Genomic DNA, 21,922 nt, shown 5'->3' on the forward strand with positions numbered 1-21,922 from the left:
CTCAAGGACATCAACAGAGTTGTCCTGAAGCCACTCCTTTGATATCTTGGCTGTGTGCTTAGGATTATTGCCCCAGTCTGAGGTCAAGAGCGCTCTGGAGCAGGTTTTCATCCAGGATGTCTCTGTACATTGCTGCAGTCATCTTTCCCTTTATCCTGACTAGTCTCCCAGTTCCTACGACTGAAAAACATCCCCACAGCGTAATACTGCCACCACCATGCTTCATTGTAAGGATGGTATTGGCCTGGTGATGAGCAGTGCCTGGTTTCCTCCAAACGTGACGCCTGGCATTCACACCAAAGAGTTCAATCTTTGTCTCTTCAGGCTGGTGAATTTAGTTTCTCATGGTCTGAGAGTCCTTCAGGTGCCTTTTGGCAAACTCCAGGTGGGCTGCCATGTGCCTTTTACAAAGGAGTGGCTTCCGTCTGGCCACTCTACCATACAGGCCTGATTAGTGATTGCTGCAGAGATAGGTGTCCTTCTGGAAGGTTCTCCTTTCTCCACAGAGGACCTCTGGATCTCTGACAGAGTGACCATCGGGTTCTTGGTCACCTCCCTGACTAAGGCCCTTCTCCCCCGATCGCTCAGTTTAGATGGCCGGCCAGCTCTAGAAAGAGTCCTGGTGGTTTCGAACTTCTTCCACTTACGGATGATGGAGGCCACTGTGCTCATTGGGACCTTCAAAGCAGCAGAAATTTTTCTGTAACCTTCCCCAGATTTGTGCCTCGAGACAATCCTGTCTCAGAGGTCTACAGACAATTCCTTTGACTTCATGCTTGGTTTGTGCTCTGACATGAACTGTCAAATGTGGGACCTTATATAGACAGGTGTGTGCCTTTCCAAATCATGTCCAATCAACTGAATTTACCACAGGTGGACTCCAATTAAGCTGCAGAAACATCGCAAGGATGATCAGGGGAAACAGGATGCACCTGAGCTCAATTTTGAGCTTTATGGCAAAGGCTATGAATACTTATGTACATGTGCTTTCTCAATTTTTTAATTTTTAATACATTTTCAAAAATCTCATGTAATCTTTTTTCACATTGTCATTATGGGGTGTTGTGTGTAGAATTCTGAGGAAAAAATGAATTTAATCCATTTTGGAATAAGGCTGTAACATAACAAAATGTGGAAAAAGTGATGCGCTGTGAATACTTTCTGGATGCACTGTATACACACCAGCATTCAAAGAAGCTAAGTAAAACAATAGTTAATTCCTATAAATATTTAATCAAATAAAGCAGCAGACGCTGAACAGTAAAATGTTAGAATAGTATATCCTGATGCCAATAAAATATTGATAGATTACACCATATTAGACATTAGAAAATCATTAGTTAACTTGGAAAACATTTGATATTCAAAACAACCATACTGTTTGAATAAATGGCCTCCCTTTTATAACTTAAAAACTTTCAAAAATTCATTGCTAAGTTTGCTTAAGAAATTAGACTAAAAAGCAGCCGTAGTAGTCTTCCCATAATACTGGAAATCATGACTGCAAAGAAAGCATACATCAGACATCTCAGCTCTTCTGGAAATTTGCATCTCCTCTCGTAGTTATGCATCATCTCCAAGAAATTGCTCCCTGGTCCAAAAAGTCATCATTAAAATATATAGCTACATTATATAGTGAAGATTTTCTTCAAGATGAAGATCCACTATTTTTCACCATAGGATGAGACTGAAAATGATTTTTCAGAGATGGGATATCTTTGTGTGAGTATTTAACTGGTCATTTACACATTGTCCTAATATTACAATGTAAAGATTTAAACTTATTATGTCTTACATTTTGAACATTCACTAGCACCTAATATTACCAATTTCTACTCAGAATGAAAAGCCAGACGAGACCACTATAGTTTCCTTTCCACTAATCATTTACAGTAAAGCATAAGCATTCTAAGAATACCATCAGAAGACAATATAGATCAGCTCAAGACATGGTCCTGTAGAAGACAACAGTTTCACCCAAGCAGTTTTATACTAAGAAAAGACAAATTCCAGAATTGCTAGGCATGTTGAACAAAGAATGACCAGGGAATCTGGCTTGGCAGTCAGTACATGATTAATCAAGAGAGACTTTAGTTGCATATCTGGCACATTCAGCCTGCAAATCACCATATTTTGGTAACTGCTCAAAGAGACATCAATTAAATACATAAAATGCAGTGATACTAGTAACTAAAACAATAATGGCAGTTTTATATAATTTGCTTAATTATATATTATTATGATTTCCATCTGTTTTTTTAAAGAGTAAAAGCACAAAACAATATTAACGCAAAGGAAGCACATTAAGGTTAAGTACTGAAGATATCTATATATTTTTCCAGCTAAAATGACTAATCCTGAAAAATATGCTCTCAAAAAAATATAGATAAGCAAGTAACAGAACTATCACTTCTCAAATATTAAGTTAATAAATTCAATCTGGTGAATACAATTTTTAAAAAAATGCTCATTACTGACTTACAATTGCTGTTTACCCTAAAATTGTCAAAATGTGTATGCTGTTAAAAGCATTTCTTATTAAAGAACCTTTGCCAAAGGTAATTTACTCCAGTCCAGATATGGATGTATCCCTAAGTTAGGAACATGTCTATTCCTAAAACACCTTGCCACCCCAAGACCTTGCGTTTTCTTTACTCCAGCTGACCCAAATAAATGAGACACCTGACCTGGCAAGGCACATTACAGGCAGTCCCCGGGTTACGTACGAGATATGGACTGTAGGTTTGCACTTAAGTTGAATTTTTATATAAGTCGAAACAGGTACATTATTTTAATAAATGCTATTGTTGACCGACTGTAACCAAGTGCTCTGCCAATGAATGATGGAGTTTCACCTCTCTCTGACCTTTTTATTATTTCTACTTTATTTTCAATGGTGATGGTTTTTCTCTTCTTTATTGTATCACCAGCACATGCATCAGATTTGTGTTTCAGAGACATTCTTCGTGGGTGAAGACAAAAGGTTTGGATGAGCTCTTCTGCACAGCACTGTATGCACCATCTCAGCAGGAAGGCACCCATCGTCAACACGTCTGATGTACTGACAAGAGACAACTCCCTGCTATGTGCATAACAGTACAAGCAGGCTTGCTATTGAGAATGACTTGGGGTGGCGAGGGGGGGTTCATCACTCGCCCACCACACAGTCACCTCCACTAGAGTATGCTGCCTGCAGCGTCCACCCACCGAGAACGAACACGGTGCAGCCAAATGCGGGTAGTGAATCGCCCAACCCCAATTCAACAGGCAGCCATCCGAGGCACACTACAATGCTACCCCCGCCGCCCCATCCATCCTCAATGGCCTCTGTTCAGTCACAACCGGGTCAGTGCTTGCAGCATTACCAGCTGTGTGTGCTGGGTAGGCAGTGAAACACCCCCCATCTGCTCCATCCAGCCCATGTCCAGTTGGGAGCATTAGCTGCAGCGGTGTAGTGGGCGGGCAGCGAATCATCGTCCTGCACTCAAGCGATAGCTGTGGCCCCGGTGACTATGGTGCACGGGTCACCGCTTGCCACCAGGAGCTGCCCGAGGCACACTACACTGCGCGAGTAGCACAATCACCCCCCTCCAGCCACCACTTGTAGCATACCCAGGCTGAAGATGATGGAGCGGCAGTTACTGAGGCGCATGCGTCGCAGCTGTGGCCTCGTTCGTAAGTCGTGGGTCAGATGTCCGTAACCTGGGGACTACCTGTATTTTGCACTTGTCAGAGTTGAATTAAATACTCTTCATTCATGTCTCTCAATCATCTTTTTTTGTTAAATATCTAATACATACTCATCTGCCTACAAGCGCAAGTCACTTCATAGATTGGTTCTAGGAAAACGAGAAGTGCAAAGAAAATGTGTAGCCAAAAACAAAAAGGAGTTCAGAATGTCAAGTAAGGTAACAGGTTTTCATTTTCTCCCTAACCTACAATACTTCTAGTTATAGTTTTGTTTGCGCCTGAAGATTATGCTCCCACTGGCAGACTGCCCACAAGAGAAGTAACATAACAATGTCTACAAAAACATTTCAAAAAACAATACATGGGAAGACAAAGAAGCCAGCTTCAACATGCCAACCAAACTTTCTCAAATGATGATAGACACATGCAAGTTGCAGTCATATTGTATCAACAGTAAGCGGTGACAAGTGAGATAAAGATCTTATCGTTTCAACAACTGGCTCTTTGTTCAACTTTTTGCAAGAGTGGATTGTGAAACTAAACTCCACATCACTTTCTGCCCATCAGGTCCAGTGTGCCAACACAACATCCTCCCTAAATTAAATTAAAGTTCATTCACATAGGTAAAGTAATTTTGAGAAGTCTTTAAGATTTGAAGGAAATGACTGCAGTCTACGGTTACCAGTAACATTCTGACAGTGTGCAGCAGCAAGATCCACATCAAAACAACACATTATATCTTCTTACTCTTAGAACTATAATTAGATGAATAAAGCTTTATATAATAGATATCTGCCAATACAGACGGAGATTAAAATCAAAAATTTCTTCTAATAGCTCCTCATCCATACATATCACATGACTAAGCAATAAGCAGGAAGCTCTTTATATGTGAAGGATGTGCATGTGAAATAAAAGAAGAAACCTGTTTAGGCCTTCACACATCGACAGTACTGTATATGAAACAGTATTATTCTCTTAAACATTTCCACAGTTATTAAATGACAGATGACCTGTCAAAGCAGTGAGTCACACGTCTCTGTAAATTAAACTTCATCTCCACCGCATGCAGCGAGATGCTACAGCCTACCATAATTTGGCATGTAAAGTCTGTTAGTCCAGTCATTAATGAATTCAATTTCTGGGCTGTAGTAATCTGTTTTAACCCAAAATTCAGAAGTATAGGAAGGTGTTCTGGCATAGCCTAAGGATTAAACTCGCAGATTAAATGCCCTTTCTTTACATTCATTTTTTTATTATCTCATAAGTTTTATTTTATATATTTTGTTAAATACTCTTTGCACATCTGTTTTGAATACTACCTTGTTAAGTTTACTGTCTTTTGTATGCAAATTGCATTTGTTGGTTTCTCTGTACCATGCTGTTTTATGTTTTGAATCAAAAAGGATGGATCCTCCTGACATCATAGCTGCGGGACCAACAACAGTCTTACATAAGCTGAGGTTTTACACCACATCAGCGTGGTAACAGTGTGTTTATCACCCTGCTCCTTTCTTTATATTTAGATGGTGTAAGTGCTTTCTCTTTATGATTTTCTGGTTTTTGATCTTTGTTGAAAGGGTTAAAATGTATGATTCATAGACCATGTTTTATTTGCTTGGGTTTGCCTTTTAGGCATTTTCTGTTTTGATTTTAGTTTTGCCTTTTTGACCTTATTTTTTGAATCATGGTAATAAAACTTTTAGAATATAAAGAAAGATGTTTATATGGTCATCCCCCACCCCCACCCCATTCTCTTTCTGAGATATATATCTATGTGTATATATAAAACAGCTGTTTGAGTTAGGGGTAGGTTCATTTTTGTTACTAGGCTGTATGTGAGCCTTGTTTTTGAGTTAAAGCCTAAATCTTCAGAAGACCACCATGTGTGGACGTGGATGAGCTATTGCCTGAGTCAATTTGTCTTTCTCCTGCATGGACATAAGATGGTCCATCCACACTTCATAAAGTATAGTAGCACTGTCACATTGTTATATTTCGGCAAGGGTTGTCCTCTGCTTAAGTTTAAATTTCTTTTTTTACGCTGTTTTTTATTTCTGTTTCATCCTTTAAATATTAACATTTATTTTTCTAATTTGTATAATTATGCATTTTTTGTCAGTTGTAATTACTGTTCAGATTTAATGTATTAGAGTATGTTCTGTCTTGTTCCTTCTGTTTTATGTGTGGCCACCAAGAGGCATGGTGGAGGCGGACTGGTGGCTATGAGGCTAGGGATCTGTGCTAGCTATTGTAAGGTTGCTGGTTCAAATCTTGTAAATGCCAGAAGTGACTCTACTCCGTTGGGCCCTTAAACTTATCCTGGGTATGACGTTTATCTGCATCCAGCCCTGCAAGCAGGTTGTCCAATTTACAGGGAACACTTAGGGGTTGGAGGCAGGATTGCACTATTTACTATCAGTGCTTCTTCCCAACCTCCTCCTCCTCCTTTCCCAAGAGGCAGGGTTAACTGTCTATCACCATTGAGGTCTCATGGGATTTGTAGTCCCTCTGCGGTACACTGTATGTACTTAGTGGTTTGTGAATTCTCCTTTTTATGTTCAGTATTATTCTCTGGATTTACTGGCTTTTCAATATTATACTGTTTTTGGTTTATGATTTCTGGATCTTGTATTGGGACTTTATTTGATCAGGATGGCTTTTTAGGCAACTCCTTTGTGTCTCTTTTGGCCTCATTATTTTGTGATTAAAGATTTTTGTTGCCTTGCTTAATTCTAGCCTGGGTTTGACATTTTTACTCTCCATAGTGGGGTATTTGCATATATTTTGGGACATTTCAAGCATATATTTTGAAGTTTAAGAATTAAGCACATACTAGACTAGTGTAGACCCAAGCCTAATAGAAGCTTGGAAGCCTTTTGGTTCACCTCCTCTGGGCAGGCTGGTAGGGTTCAGGCCTTCTTCCCTGGATATTTTGATGGCCTTGCATCTCTTTGGTTATATGAAATGAGCGAATCACAACGCACATGTACTGGAGTGTTAATGTGTTAAAACTGTGCAGCAATTATATTTGAAAATTGTAGTTTTGGTTCACAGAGTAAATAATTTATTTAATTCTGACCTCAGAGAGTATTTGCACTATGTCATTCTTTATTATCATATTTAGTTACATCTTCTGGCTGTTTTTTTTTTTTTGTTTCAGTTTTATTAATAACTAGTGACTGGGAGCCCGATCGAATCGGGCTACAAATTCTACGTTTGTGAAATCCATACTTTCTCTGCAAAGAATTATTTGTTTTTTAAGTCCTTGAAATTATTTTTTTATCATGGCACTGATTTGTGCTTAAAATAGACCTTTTCGGCCGATGTGATGAAGAGCTTCCTGTTTAAACAGGGCTGCGAGACGTGAACTCAGCTCTTCGGCGCACCTAATTTGATTTTTTCCGGCAAACAAATTTTCAAACAAATGTATTTTATGACTCTAATCAGAGTCGGAGTAATAATTATGTTGCCGTGGTCATTTTAGATCTGAGATCGGCTAAAGTTTAAACAATGACTGTTGTTAATACCCAGCTGTCATTGCTCAGTTTGCCAATAGATGTCAGAAGGGAGGATGCCAAAACCAAACTGCCCAAAGACAGATTTCGGCAAACCAAGAAAATGGTGATACGTTCTAGATTACTTAAGGTTCCGGAGCTGTTGAAGGGTTTAAGTCAGTCGACGATGTTAGTCCTGGAAAGTACACCCCACCAAGCCAACGTTCCAAAAACCAACCGAACTTACTGTTATCTGCTCGAACCAACACCGACTTACTATACTTGGCCATCCAGCGGCATCACTGAAGCATTCGAACATTCTTAGCCAATCATGCAATACTGCGTCCGCGTTTGCCACGTTATGTTCAAACTACAGAGCAGAGTCCTATTGCATGGTTCTGACTTGTATTGAGTCAAGGTATTTACGCGAACACCATACATACGGGGGATTTACGCAAACACCATACATATGGATAGTATCAAATTATATATAAGGATACTACATACTTCCTGGATGTTTATAACAGCAATTCCTTACCTTTGTCTTATTTGGGGTTTGCTTTCTGCCTTTCATTTTCTCTGGTCTTTGGCCTTGACTCAGGACTCTGACGTGGTGCAGTCATTAGGGCCGCAGTAACATGAAAGGGCAAATTCGGACAACTGTCTGCTACTAGTTGTTCGCTTTGGTATTAGCAAGTTTAGCTGCTCTGTTTATTGGCTCTTTATTGTGTGTTTTGCTTTTGCTTAAAGGTTTAGTAGTCTTTCGAGGGGTTTTTCTTTTGGTGTTTCTGGTTTTGAATTATAGTTTCTGACACTGAGGAGTTTGAATTTTGTTTTTTACAGTGGCTTATGTAAATTAAGTCTATTTTTGCTGATTTATTCTATGATGTTCTTTTTTCTAATTTATTTTTTTTTATCCTTTCATTTTGTTAGTTTAATTGTTCTTTGTTTTAGATGATCAGTTTTTTTTAAAGTTATTTCAAGAATTTATTTTTACTCTTTGTTGATTTCTTCTGGATCTTTGTTTGATTCGTCTTTTAATTATTATTATTATTATTATTATTAATAATAATGAAGTGAAGTTTTTGGATAATCCTTTATTATTAATTTAGTTTATTATTACATTTTCAAAAATATTTTTGTGGTGTTTTTTGAGATTGAATTTGGCTGTCCTACTTAGGGGTAATTACAACAGAACTGTACTCATACTACATGTTTCTGGAGCTATGGGTTTACTGAAAAATGATTACATTGAAGGTATTGTGACAATAAATTGAATTCTCTCCTTTATATACTGTATTTTAAATGGTGTTTTACCACAAATTGGTTTGTTATTGCTTAAATGTAAATGTATGCCACACAAAGGCTTTTCAGGGAATTATGTATCTTTTTGTGGTATTGAAACAGACAGCCAAGTCAGTGTTACGGATATCATGGAAGACGCCAAGCACAGCTACAAACTCACTTAATAGCTTTGCTTTAGAAAATAATGAGTCTGTTTGTGCTGATCATCAGTCATTGAACCGGTGTATAGCTACAGCTAAGTGGTAAGGCTACATGCTTTCCTTTTAATTACAAGTAATGCATGCATCAGAAAGATTTGCCAAATCATCTGGGGAGTTATGAGGAAAGAGAAAAGTCATCCTCACGCTAATTACATTTCACCTATCAAAGGGCCTCCTTTGATATGAAATGCTGTGCAGCTCCCAAATCAGCTTAACTGTGAAGAATGAAAGAAAATTGTTCTGAGCAGCTATCAAAAATAAAGCACAAGCCTGACATAAAATTAGTCTACAAATCATTGCCAGCTATTTACTCTTTATGGCAAAGGCGGAAGGAAGGGCAAAAAGCATGTTGTATAAAAGGCTTCCTTCTGAAAACCCAAACTCAGGAAATGAATTTAAAGCACACTGTAATGAGTGATGGCCCTGTATGAATGAGCAGGTCTGCTAATAATACAGCTCTTCTGAGTTTTATTACACTGTATGACAAGTATGTGTTCAGGTTACAAATGACACAACTGGTCAGATGATGTTGCCTAAATAATTTAGAATCAAATCTAAAAAAAACAAACATCAGTTATAAAACGAACATAACATCCATTTCATCCACTTTCTGAAGAAGCACTCAGATTAATTTAACAATATATTTTTCACTGTACACATGATTTAACTTAAACTATGTCTTACATTTGCCTGTTGTGGTACAAACTGGCTCCAGGGAAGAGGACAATGAAACTATAAGAAATCAATCATATAGCTTCTACATACAGTACTTCACTTGTTATTGTATGATAATCAATCTAATGCCTGGAGCTGGAATATTGGGACATAAAATCAGGAAAGCATTTTGGGAAAAGTTCAGTGGTTCGGCATCAGGAGAATAATTGCAGATAGTAAATGCAAAGATGGATGTTAAACAGGACTAAAATAAATAGAACCAAAAAAACTCTTTCTTGAAGAATAAGAAGCATGTATTCTTTTAAAGCAACTGTTCATTGTTTGAAGAACAATGCAACTTGTTAAATCGTGTTCAAAGAGGCCTTCCAATCTATTTCAATATATATTACCACTCACTCAATAAGAAAAACACTATTTCCTCTCTAATTAAACAGCTTAAATTTGACAGTAGGTATCCACTAAGAAAGAACATATAACATATTAGTATTTAGGGAAACCCCACCCAATAAAAACAAAATACCTCAAATCTCAAAACTGCTACAACTGAATTGATTTAAACTTGGTAACAGTATATAAAAAAGAAAATTAGCTGACCAGATTTCCTTATTTGTTCATATTTGTTGGCAATAATGCCGAAGAGGGTGGGATCACATTTTTTTTTTTTTGATTCAGCCCTAAAATGTGACTGCATTGACTGCACTAGTTCTTGCAAATGAACACCTTTAGCAAATAAGCACCACTGATCAAGCTGTTGCTATAATGCACAGAGAAATGGAACTGGTGAAGAGTGAAGAAGTGGAGGTACCTCACAAAACAAAAAGAGACTAGTTGGTGTGGTCCATGGGAAAAAATGCTGATATGACTGAACTATGGTAATCAAAAACAAAAATAACTGTTTTTATATTTAATGTATTTTTATTTGTCGATAATAATGCTGTAATGACTAGGCTATGCTAATACACCAATACCTCTTTTTGGCTCAGCCTTGAAAAGTAATCATGGAGATAAATGGGGCTGATGTTGAGTGAAGAAGACAAGGTGTTCTGTACAGGAAAATGAGACTGGATGATGAACTGCTTGCAAAATGGGCTGTTAAGTGGATGAAGGAATGCTAAGTGAAGCTCAACTAAGATGTGCTTAGCAGCTACATTGTAACTCTCATCTATGCACCAGGCACTGTGGCTGTGAGTGACCGTATTGCTTCACTAGAAATAAATCTTTAAATACTAGTGAAGCTCAGTTAACAGGTTTCCAAATACCTTGAGAGAGGCTCTGGATACTGTAGATAGTTCACAATATTATACCTTTTAACCTGTCCACTTCTGTACAATCTGTTTGGGTCTCACTCCTTCATAAAATGTTCTTCCCTTGGTTGTATACATTTGCCACTGTCATATATTTCCATAAATAGGTCACTACAATACATTTACAGAAAGAAAACCAAACACAGTGCCGACATTTCTGGCCCTCAGAGTACACAAAGCACACCCACCCGAAATCAATCTTATATACATTCCTGCCAGTAGACTTTGAAGGGGAACCACCACTTCTGCTCCCTAAAATTGTTTGTATCTATATTTGTGTCTGTGGACTTTAAACTCCACACTCGTCATAATTGTTTAAGAAGACTCCAAAATATATTACTGGCAGTTATTTTCTTCCACTTCAACCAGTACAGAAAACATCCCCAAAATTAAAAAACATTTTACTACATGGGCCTAACTATACAGTCTGTAAATGTCATTGTTGTTTTTTAACAAGTTAAAGTAAAACATGATTTAGGGTTAAAACTTTATTGTCTGTCTACAGGTATAAAATAAAATAAAAAAATACAGATGCTAGGACATACAACTGACGAAAAACAGTTCATTGAACAAAAATGAAAATCCATCCATCCATTATCCAACCCGTTATATCCCAACTACAGGGTCACGGGGGTCCACTGGAAAATCAGAAACATTTAATAAGAAGGAGAATATGTACTCAAAATTCACATTATTCCTACTGATTACCCATTACATTTAAAATTGTGTTTTACAACAAACACCAAAGTCAATTAATGGGTCAACCAGCAACTGATTTACAGCAGAAATGTTTTACTCATGTGCAATTGTATATAGCATGATCAAGAAAAAGGAGATCCAGCAAACTAATAACATTAGCCCCTGGCAAAAAAAATACAAATAGTGTATTCTGATACATCTTATAAGCTGACAGCAATATAACTGAGGCCTATTATAATACAGCTAGTTACTTTAAAGCTTAGAAAACATTCTCCTTACCCCGGTGACATCCATGACTTTGATTGCAGCCAATTGACCTGTCTTGACATGGTGACCCTGTAAAGGAAAGGAAGAGTATTAAATACATAAAAACTCCATGATGGTACTCTTCTATTCAAAGCCACATGCACTAGACAGTGATACACTTCCTGATATTTTCTCAGAAGATCATTTAGCGAAGCCTTATTAATGATTCTAAACTGCAGCTCCAAATGCAATTTATTTTCTATAAATGTCACTTTCTATGTGACATGCTCCAAGACTTGACACTGTGCACTAATCTAAAAGGTTATTCTTGGAAAATCGTTTTGCTCTCACAAAAACCTCATCTCATTTCAGAAGAGATGATCTTGGTAGTGATATTTATATAAATTGTTGTCTTAAGCCAAATTGTGGAATATTCCTAAGCCGCTAGTCAGTAACAGCCTTACAGCGTGCAGTGTTACATAAAATGTCCATCATAAAAGCTGAGTCTAAAAATGATCACATACAGCAAAACTTCTCCCAGTCATATTTCTTTTCTTTCAGAGTTCTGGTGTGTGCCTACGCATTTTCTTCATTTTCTTCTATCAATGCATCATTTCACTCAGTTATAACCTTTTAACACCTCTTTCTTAAATGATGGATAACCAAGTCAAACAGTGCAGAATTCGGAACTATTTTTGAATCATAAATAAGACAAAATTTGCATTTTTTGTCAGAACGATTAAGATAGGCAAGTCAAAGGACAGCATGTCAAAACTTAGATTCTTTGTACAGTACTATCTACAATGAATTTAAAAGGAAGGTGAGTGTTCTTTTAACTAAGTAGGCTTTAAGGAAAGCAGTTTAGCCGACACCTTTGGAGAAGTGTATGGATGTTTTTGTAAGTCATGCTGAGTAGTTCCTGCTGGGATTTATTTATTTTTTAAGAAGGAAAGACAAAAGGCAGACTAATGTACTGCATCTGAGAGTTAATATCCATATAGTGAGAGCAGCTTTGAGCTACATTATCGTGGCATTCAAGATACTGGGTCTCGCACACAACATGTTAAGGTGTGCATTTTAATTACCTATGTGTAACTTTGAAACACACACAGCAATATACCCTAACCTTGTGTGTAACATAGCACACACTGAAGTCTCTGGTAAGCAAAAAATGATTTTTTCATCTTAATGAGCAAAACATGATGAAGGTTTTCCAGGATGACATTACCAGGTTCAGTTAATCTTTGTGGCAACAAGTAACAGCATTTGAGCTTTTTCTATGCATAGTCTTTGGCACATCAGTCAACAAAGTATTAACCTAAACGCTTTATTTAATTCTTCTTTCCCATATTATTGCTTAATCTATAAACCAATGGACACTATAGGCCTACATGAGAAAGGAATGTCAAGGTAAAGTTGTTATTTCACACAAAGAAGCCAGAATTTTCGAGATATGGTATTTTCATTCACTAACAATGGCACCAGAAGGTAGAAACTTGTTCCATGTTGATAAGCACATGCAAGTAAGAATGTTGCATTTACGACCCTATGAGCCCTTGAACCTATCATTGTATGCTTCTGTTTGACCCTATGAACCCATGAACCTATCATTTTATGCTTCTCTGACTCACTTACTCCACAATTTTCAAGAAAATAGTGGTCTGAGGTGAACAAATGTCACATAACCATACAACACAAGGAAATAGATTGGCTGCATTTTTAGAAAAGAAAACAACGTAAATTAGTATTTGAGGTTATTCTTAGTTGGGACAGAAATCTTTTCCCTCCCTTTATTTCTCTGCCATGTTGTTTTGGGCTAGGTGACCTGTGACATCTTTGGAATAATGGATCTTTAAGAGCTCATCGGGGCTTAAGGGATAAAAAAATAAAATAAACTGACTGGAATTGTCAGCTGCCTAGTTGTCTTGTCTCATTGTATTTATACTAAATGTATCTCCGATTTTTGTGTGAAGCTATTTCTTTGAATGTGCCTAATGTACAATGTTGCTTATATTCATTACAATTCCAGAAGAAGGATGTCCATTTAATAGCCCCTTTCTAAGCAGCCTTTTAGAATTACATAGGACTTAAAAAATGTGTTTAGATATAAGGTGATAATACACTGACTCACAGGATCATGTATGTCATGTGTGACACCTGAATTCTTATTTCCTGTTGAGATATGAAGTTTCTCCCCTTCCAAGTTATTTTGATCTTATTTTAAGTTTTCACCTAGTTTTTAACATTCTAAACTTTGCCACCCTATTTTTAATGACCAGTTTTCATAAGATATAAATAACAGCATTAGGAAATGTTAGATGCAGAAGCAAACAACTTCCTTGTTAGCTGGAAAAAAAACAAGAATTCCACAGATGATTATATGAGCCACTACTACCTTCATGTCTGCATTTCTCATATTATACCAGACAGATTAGTGATAACTTTTTTTTCTTAAGATGAAAGCATAGACCAGCTCTTTTGGACATTCTCAAACATACAGTAGCTGGGCAAACCTGCCAAAGTAAATTCTAATTATACCTAAAACCAACTAAAAGCAAGAAAAAGAACAATTAAATTATACTGCTCATAAAAGATGTCATGATAATAAACATAGCTGCAGCCTGCAAAAAAGAATACACAAGTAGCAAAAAGGTAAAAAAAAAAGTCTGTCTCTTGTATAAGCAATAAGAGTACATAGAGATCAAGGCCATTTACAGAGGCAAATGTAAAATGAATGTGGATACATTAAGAAGCAGTGTGAAAAACATGACAAAGTCATAGTACATGACTTTAACAACTACTGCAGCAATATTTGTTTAATTTCCAGGAAATGCACTGAGCAAGTTGTATTCTTGCTGGTGCCATTTGGGTAATTGAAACAGCAGGCAAGACAAAATGATGTATCCTGTAAATGATAGACAGTAGTAAACAAGGTCTACAACAAAAAGAATAGTCATTTATAATACAACCTGACCTACGAGAATGATATTCCAAGTACTTGTTGACCAAGGTGGGCTCTGAACTCAGATGCAGAATTCACTTTAAACCAGAATGCTGGGCAGTGGGTGAAGGGCTTCAAGTCATAGCAATGGGCTCAAAATTCTGCAAAGGAGCCTGATGTATTCATGACTGTCAGGTTTTTAGGAGAAAACTCAAAACTGCCATCATAAAACATCCACAAATACATTTCTAGACCTGTGGGTATTTCTAGAAGCTTACTTTTTTTAATCATTTAAAAAAAGATCAATAAGTAACAGCCACATGATTTTAATGTGATGTTTTTATCAAAATGCAGCAGGAGGATCTGGTCTTTCATGGACACTCTTAAGAATTAAGTGCCTCATTTATTATAACTGAAGTGGGCAAACTCAGTCCATGGCTGGTAATTTCTACAGACCTCAGTATGACAACTGACAGCTCCTTTAAGCCTCTGATGATTTTTTTTATCATTTCTATTCCTTGTTTATGGCTATAGTTAAAAGATCTTGTCAGACTATGTTCTGGCCTCCTCTACAAAATTATCAATGATTTGTATTGTTTTTGACACGTTCGAAACTCTGTTTACTCTGCCCTGTTTCAGACAGATCACTAATTTGCTAAAAGGTTAAAAGACTTGTTATGGGCACACACTGGTATGAATGACGCTTGATCATTACCAATAGCGCCTGCTCATAAGAATGCTCTGTCTAATGCTTTAGAGATAAACAGTCTCATTAAAACTAAAGAGACTTGGAACAGACCAGAAAATACATTTCTTATTATATTTGTTGCAACACTTTAGGTGAGTCCAACTGGCAAGAGTTTATTTGTAAATACAATTTCACTAATTGTCAGATTTACTGAAATAAAAGCTGAAGCCACAGTCACATTCCATACCTGATCTGGCATGACAGAAACTCAACCAGAGCAAGCCAGTCTAGCCTAGAAGCAGCAGCAGCAAAAACAAGAAAAGAAATCCATCCAAAGAACAAGATGTACCTTCTTAAATCACAAATATGCAAATCCATCTATCCATTTTGTCCATTTAATTCAAATGTTAGGTCACAAGGATCCATGGCCTTTTCCACAAAGCAGGATTTGGCTCCTGAAAGAAGCATCTGCACTCACATACTTACAAAGGAAAAGTTTAGACTGACCTATTAACCTAGCATGCACATATTTGGAATATGAGGGGAGAAAATGAGAACCCACAGAGACACAAGGAGAATGTGCAAATTGCACACAGATGGTGACTGAGCAGGAAATAAACCAAGTCTTCAGGGGGTGTGATGTAGCAGCACTAATATCTGTGCAACTATGTTGTCCTATGTCAATGCAAACCAAGACTTTCTAATGGACACCTAAAAAAACACAAAGAATACAATGAAGGAGCATGAGACCCTTGACTCAATATTTTTCAGTCTATGTTTAGGGGCTACTTTTAGCTTCTTCAAATTAAAAATACAGACCTTCTTCTGTACCCATAAGGCATCTGTGTTTCACTATTAATCCATATTTGTTCATTGCATGGCCTCAGAAAGCTGAAAACTACATAAACCAGCCCTGTAGGATGTGGTTCTGGTTCATCATATTCAGGAACACTCCTGCACCTTCTCATACCACTCCAAACATCTACAGTACATCTTTGAGATGCCAAAGAAAACTAAACTACTGAAAGAAAACCCACATGAACACAGAGGAAATGTACAAACTCCACACACCTAAGACCTCAGCCACCCTTGTAGGAGTTGTGATTACACAATGCTAACCACTGCACTACCATGCCATCTTTTCTTCGGAATTTTGAGACTCATTTTATTCCATAAATGGTATAACACAGCAACAACATACATGAAACTATTCAGATAAGCCACAACTACAGAAAACCGGTCTGAAGGCCATAATGCATGTTTGCCAGGATCTGCTGCTCCCATCATCTTCAAAATTGTGTTGGGCAGAGAAAAACTTTCACCTCCCTCTTCATGTATTGTATTTTCACTTTGGCTTCATCCCACAGCTGCCACTTTAAATGGTTACTTCTTTCACTTCTATGAACAATGGGGCCTAAAAAGCACCATTTTGCTAAAAGGTGCAGTTATCTATCAACACTGACTGAAAAGTCTCAAAATTATAGTCTTTAAAAATGAGCTATTAAGAGCACCAAATCTAAATGGCTAGAGCTAAGAAATAAAACCAGAAAAGCACTCCTTGCAAGGCGAGTCTCCTATAGAAACAAAGTCAGTCCTGCCAGCTATGACAGGCAAATGTAGCACTAAGTAAGGAGTATAAAGCAGATATATAGGGAGAAATGGCACATCTACCTAGACAAGACTGTGGGCCAGAAAAGTTACAGCCCACTCCTTCCATTTGCCTTTACCATGGATTTAAACTACTAGCTATAGAATGATGGACAATGGCTCTCTGTAATGTTCACATTTTCGTTAGCTGAATTTTTTACTTTTGAGGGAACAAAGCAATTTTAGCTTTGCCTTTTGCAGTGTGGATAATCACACTTTAATAAAGCAGTGCCAGGCGACTGAAGATAACAAGCAGACGTGCTATCAAATCAAAGCACTAATTACGCCATTATGAAGCTAATGAATGACCAAATCCGATAAGCGAGCTACAATGTTAAATATGACAGCATATGTATTTGACTTGCACGAGAAAGCAGATTAGGCTTTCCTTATTTTTCTTCCTCCAACATAGCAAGACAAGTGACAGAGAGTCCTGTAAAGTCAATCCAGCTGCATTTGTTCTTGCTGTGAAATGCACTGCTCAGAGTGGTGCCTCAGTAACTCGAGACATCGTGCAAATGATAATCAAAGTAATAATAATGCAAACTAACTTGATCACCTTAAAATCCATCCAATTTTAGTTTTCCAACTGTCAAAGATATTATAAAATGTGCATAATCGTTAATGTGAATACTTTAAATATTAAAACATAGAATTTCCCACTGCTTTATATGCTTGTGTAAAAGGCGCTATAAAAAATGATATTGCCTTAGCTTAAGAGACTTTTGACTGATGAACTACACATTCAGATTGCGTGCTAGGCATCATCAGTCGGGCTCATAGCTGTGATTTAGGAGTAAGAAGTTATGGTTGAACAATAATGACCCTATAAACTCCATAAATGACAAGGTCAGATGTACAGTACAGGCCAAAAGTTTGGACACACCTCCTCATTCAATGTGTTTTCTTTATTTTCATGACCATTTACATTGGTAGATTCTCACTGAAGGCATCAAAACTACTTGGTCAAATAGCCCTTACACAGCCTGGAGGTGTGTTTGGGGTCATTGTCCTGTTGAAAACTAAATGATCGTCCAACTAACCTGACTTCTGCACAACACAACTGCTGGTCCCAACCCCATTGATAAAGCAAGAAATTCCACTAAATAACCCTGATAAGGCACACCTGTGAAGTGAAAACCATTTCAGGTGACTACCTGTTGAAGCTCATCGAGAGAATGCCAAGAGTGTGCAAAGCAGTAGTCAGAGCAAAGGGTGGCTATTTTGAAGAAACTAGAATATAAAACATGTTTTCAGTTATTTCGCCTTTTTTTGTTAAGTACATAACTCCACATGTGTTCATTCATAGTTGTGATGCCTTCAGTGAGAATCTACCAATGTAAATGGTCATGAAAATAAAGAAAACACATTGAATGAGGAGGTGTGTCCAAACTTTTGGCCTGTACTGTACCAATGTGGGATCTTTAGTAAAGCCATTTTAGGCCCATACCTGAACAGACCTGTTTCTAAGCTGTGTTACAAAAAAATAAAAAGATCTTTACAAAGCAATATCTTCCTGGGGTGGCCTCAGCCTTTTGTAGGTTCTGGATTTTTAAACACCAACAAGACAACTGTACTGATTCCAAATCTACAAAAAATGCTATCTATCTATCTATTCTAATGTTCCACTGTGGGGTTTCTTCTAGTGCAAAATATGCATGTCTGTTCCTTAAAGTAAGCACAAACCTGCTACAGAAAACAATATGTCTATGTTTGCAGTTTATATTTAGAAGTGGCTATATCAGGCATTGACCTTCACTGCTCTATGCAGACCATTTAACACTTCCACTAGTTGACTAACCATAAATGGCATCTCTACAGTTCATAGAACCCAGGAGTATTGGAAGGTTACATGGTAGACTTTAGCTGCAATCTGGTAGTATGAACTTCTGGAATAGTTGTGGGGAATCTTTGCTCTTGGTATTGTATTTTCAGTCTGATTCATTTTTACAGTTTTTATTTGTTCCTAATTATTATTTCCATGATTATGATGTCATAATAAAGCCTTAGGACTTTTATTTTTCATGGGTGCTGCCATTTTAAGTTTGTCTTTAGTGGCATGCTGTTTACAGTCACTATGCACTATGCATTCACATATTTTGTGATTTGTTCTTGCCTATATAAAATGGCAGGTTAAAGCTTCTGGCAAAAATTAATGTACCAGTACCATTCTGGGGATAATATGCCTTACATAGGCAGATTAGTTTTTAAAGTACCAAGTAGCTTAATACTTAATATATTAATGTAAAAATACCTGTGTTACTTAAAAAAAGAAAAAAAAAACAGATACGCATTGCTGAGTTACTACGTAAACTCATTCCTGTCTCTCCAAAAAAAATAATAATGTTATTTCGCAGAAGTACTGCCTTTGTTCGCAAACACACTGATGCCGTTGGTGAAAGATCATACATGCATGCACTACAGTCGTACGGTGAAAGCTAGTGAGGAAGAGGTTAAGCACTTGTGTAGCATGCAATCAAGTGAAAAGAACTGAATAAAAGTTATAAGTACAGTAAAACCTCAATTATCTGTCAGGAGTCGGGACTGTGGCTGTGACAGATAAGAGAAAAGATTTATAACAGAACAGCTACTTTAAAAATGATATATAGTAGATTACTTTAGCACCTTTGTGTGTACTTTCCTGCTCAGTTTAGCTGACCTCTTCATTTGGAATTTTTGGTTTTTACTCAATTTTTGTTCTGTTTTCTGGGTTTCGATTTTTTTTTTAGATTTGTAGTTTTATGATTTGGGCCTTGCTTTTCTTTTATTCCTTTTTTGTATTTTGTATCTTTGGAATTATGATGTTTAGTAATCTTTTTTGATTCCCTTATTTATTTGGATTTGTGAAATTTGAATTTTTGTTTCTTTTATTTTTAGACTAGCAAAATACCCGCGCTTCGCAGCAGAGAAGTAGTGTGTTAAATTTTAAATAGAAGGAATTTTTATTTAGTCGACAGAATAAATCAACTCAAACCTTAAATAACTTATAATATGTTGCTCTCCATAAAAATATATCCTGTCTAAATTATACAAGTTAGAAATAAAGTAAACGTTAAAAGAACAAACATTCAAATTTCTTTTCTGTTATATAATTTTATATAAAAAATAAACTTAGATTTTAAATATCCCAAAAGATTTTGCTCTCCATAAAAATATATCTTGTCAAAATTATACAAATTCAAATATGAACATGCTGCATAACAAAACCTGGAAATATAAATAAAATGTGTTCTTTTCAGCAATAACAAATCAAATCATTCAGTTGTCTTTGCTCTTATGTCATTTTAGAGCTGGACGCCTGGCATCTTTTTTTGGCAACAAGTTCGTTTCTGTTTGGTGTGAGGTTCTGTGTTGTGGAGATTCTCAGGATGGATTGCAGGTGCTCATCAGTGAGGCGACTCCTGTGTGCTGTTTTGTTAGTCTTTATCACTGAGAAGAGCTTCTCACACAGATATGTGCTACCAAACATGCACAAGGTTCGAGCCGCATGTAGACAGAGCTGGAGCATTTCTGCGGGAATGGAGTGAATAAACTGTGCGGGCCCTGCAGTATCGTACTTTGCCTTCAGTGTGCCATTACACAGGTGCAGTTTCCACATCGACGGCAAATGGGTTGCGAAACAACTCAAAATTCTTTTTTGTTCTTCAAAGTCACCAAAGCGCGCAAACTCAGTGCGTCAGTTTATCAGCAAAGTGCGTATTTGCGAACACCGTAGTGTCGACTTGGTTCAACATTACTTGGCAACAGGGAAAGTGGGGCAAGTTGCACTGGTGCATTTGTGTCTCCCATAAAAGTAGCTTCACTTGAAATCACTTTGTGATTTTGCACGGGTAAAAACGTCTGCTGAAGTGTCAGATTCTTCTTTAACTCTTCTGCTTTCTGTATCTTGTGCATTGCATTCAGGTCTTTCAGGTTATCTTGATGTTTTGTCTCATAGTGCCGTCTTAGATTAAATTCTGTAATTACAGCCACATTAGCTCCACAAATGAGACACACGGGTTTACCGGCAATGTCAGTAAACATATACTCAGCCTCCCATTGGTTTTTAAAGGCTCTATGTTCAGAATCACCTTTTCTTTGGCATCGTGTGGGCTAGCTTCGCAATAACTTGCAGCATCATAAGCTAGACTTGATTAACGCGTAAGTGTTCGCAAGGCAGCTGAAGCGCTGCATTATGGGATCTGTAGTTTATTGTGTTACCAGCGCTTCATATCCCCGGCCATTAATAACAATAATATATAAAATGATCTCGTGGGCCGGATATAATTACACGCCGGGCGGATGTGGCCTCGGCCTTGAGTTTGACACATATGGACTAAATAGAACTTGAAAAGATATATTTTTTCAAATGTGATCGCGCAATTCAGATCGAGTTGACGCGTACTACAGTACATCAAGCACGTGTGCTATTGTGGTTTTGCCTGCGTGCCTCAATAAGTTACCCTCCCCTCGCTCTTACTTTTTTACCGTTCATCTAATCAATACACTGAGTATGGCTTTACCAAAACAATCATTGATCGCGAATAAAGTATCCATTATTCATAAAGCTTCAATTGGTGATCTGTCTTTCTGCTAACCGCATATTTTTTCATACGCCTCAAACCAAGGGGATGCGAGGTAAAATGAATCGGAAGCGCGACATACTCAGTGCATCCCTCTGGGAATCAAACCTCAGACGCGGGCGCTAGAGGTGAAGCTCTACTATTAGCCACGGCGTGTGGTTTGTCTATTTGAGCGTAGCAGTGTGATTCGGTTTTTGTTCAGCACTCTTTGGAACTGTTGCTTTTTGTCTGCGCACTGCGTCAGTTCACCTGAGCCGCTGAATAAGGTTTTATATGTCACTTGCTCGCTTCTAATTGTTTCGCTGCCTTCTTAATTATATAATGTATGTTTTCTTCAGCGGTTTTTGGAGCTCTTCCTGGTTTTCTACGTACTGCGTGATTACGGGGAGCGTGATGATGTCACACTAAACTCCGCCCCCCGCGGCTTTCGAGCTCAACTCCATTACAGTAAATGGAGAAAAATAGCTT

At 37.4% G+C, this 21,922-nt stretch overlaps 1 protein-coding gene across 9 annotated transcripts in view; it reads right to left on the bottom strand.

Moving 5' to 3' along the window:
* tnika (TRAF2 and NCK interacting kinase a) overlaps nt 1-21,922 on the bottom strand; it is a 385,955-nt gene that overhangs the window by 202,816 nt on the left and 161,217 nt on the right. For all 9 annotated transcript variants that reach the window (XM_039761347.1, XM_039761379.1, XM_039761361.1 and 6 more), the window contains exon 3: nt 11,650-11,706. In XM_039761347.1, coding sequence (XP_039617281.1) covers nt 11,650-11,706 — 57 coding nt within the window. The remainder of the gene's footprint in view (nt 1-11,649; nt 11,707-21,922) is intronic.

Source organism: Polypterus senegalus, chromosome 1 (genome assembly GCF_016835505.1).
Source record: "Polypterus senegalus isolate Bchr_013 chromosome 1, ASM1683550v1, whole genome shotgun sequence".
NCBI classification, from domain to species: domain Eukaryota; kingdom Metazoa; phylum Chordata; class Cladistia; order Polypteriformes; family Polypteridae; genus Polypterus; species Polypterus senegalus.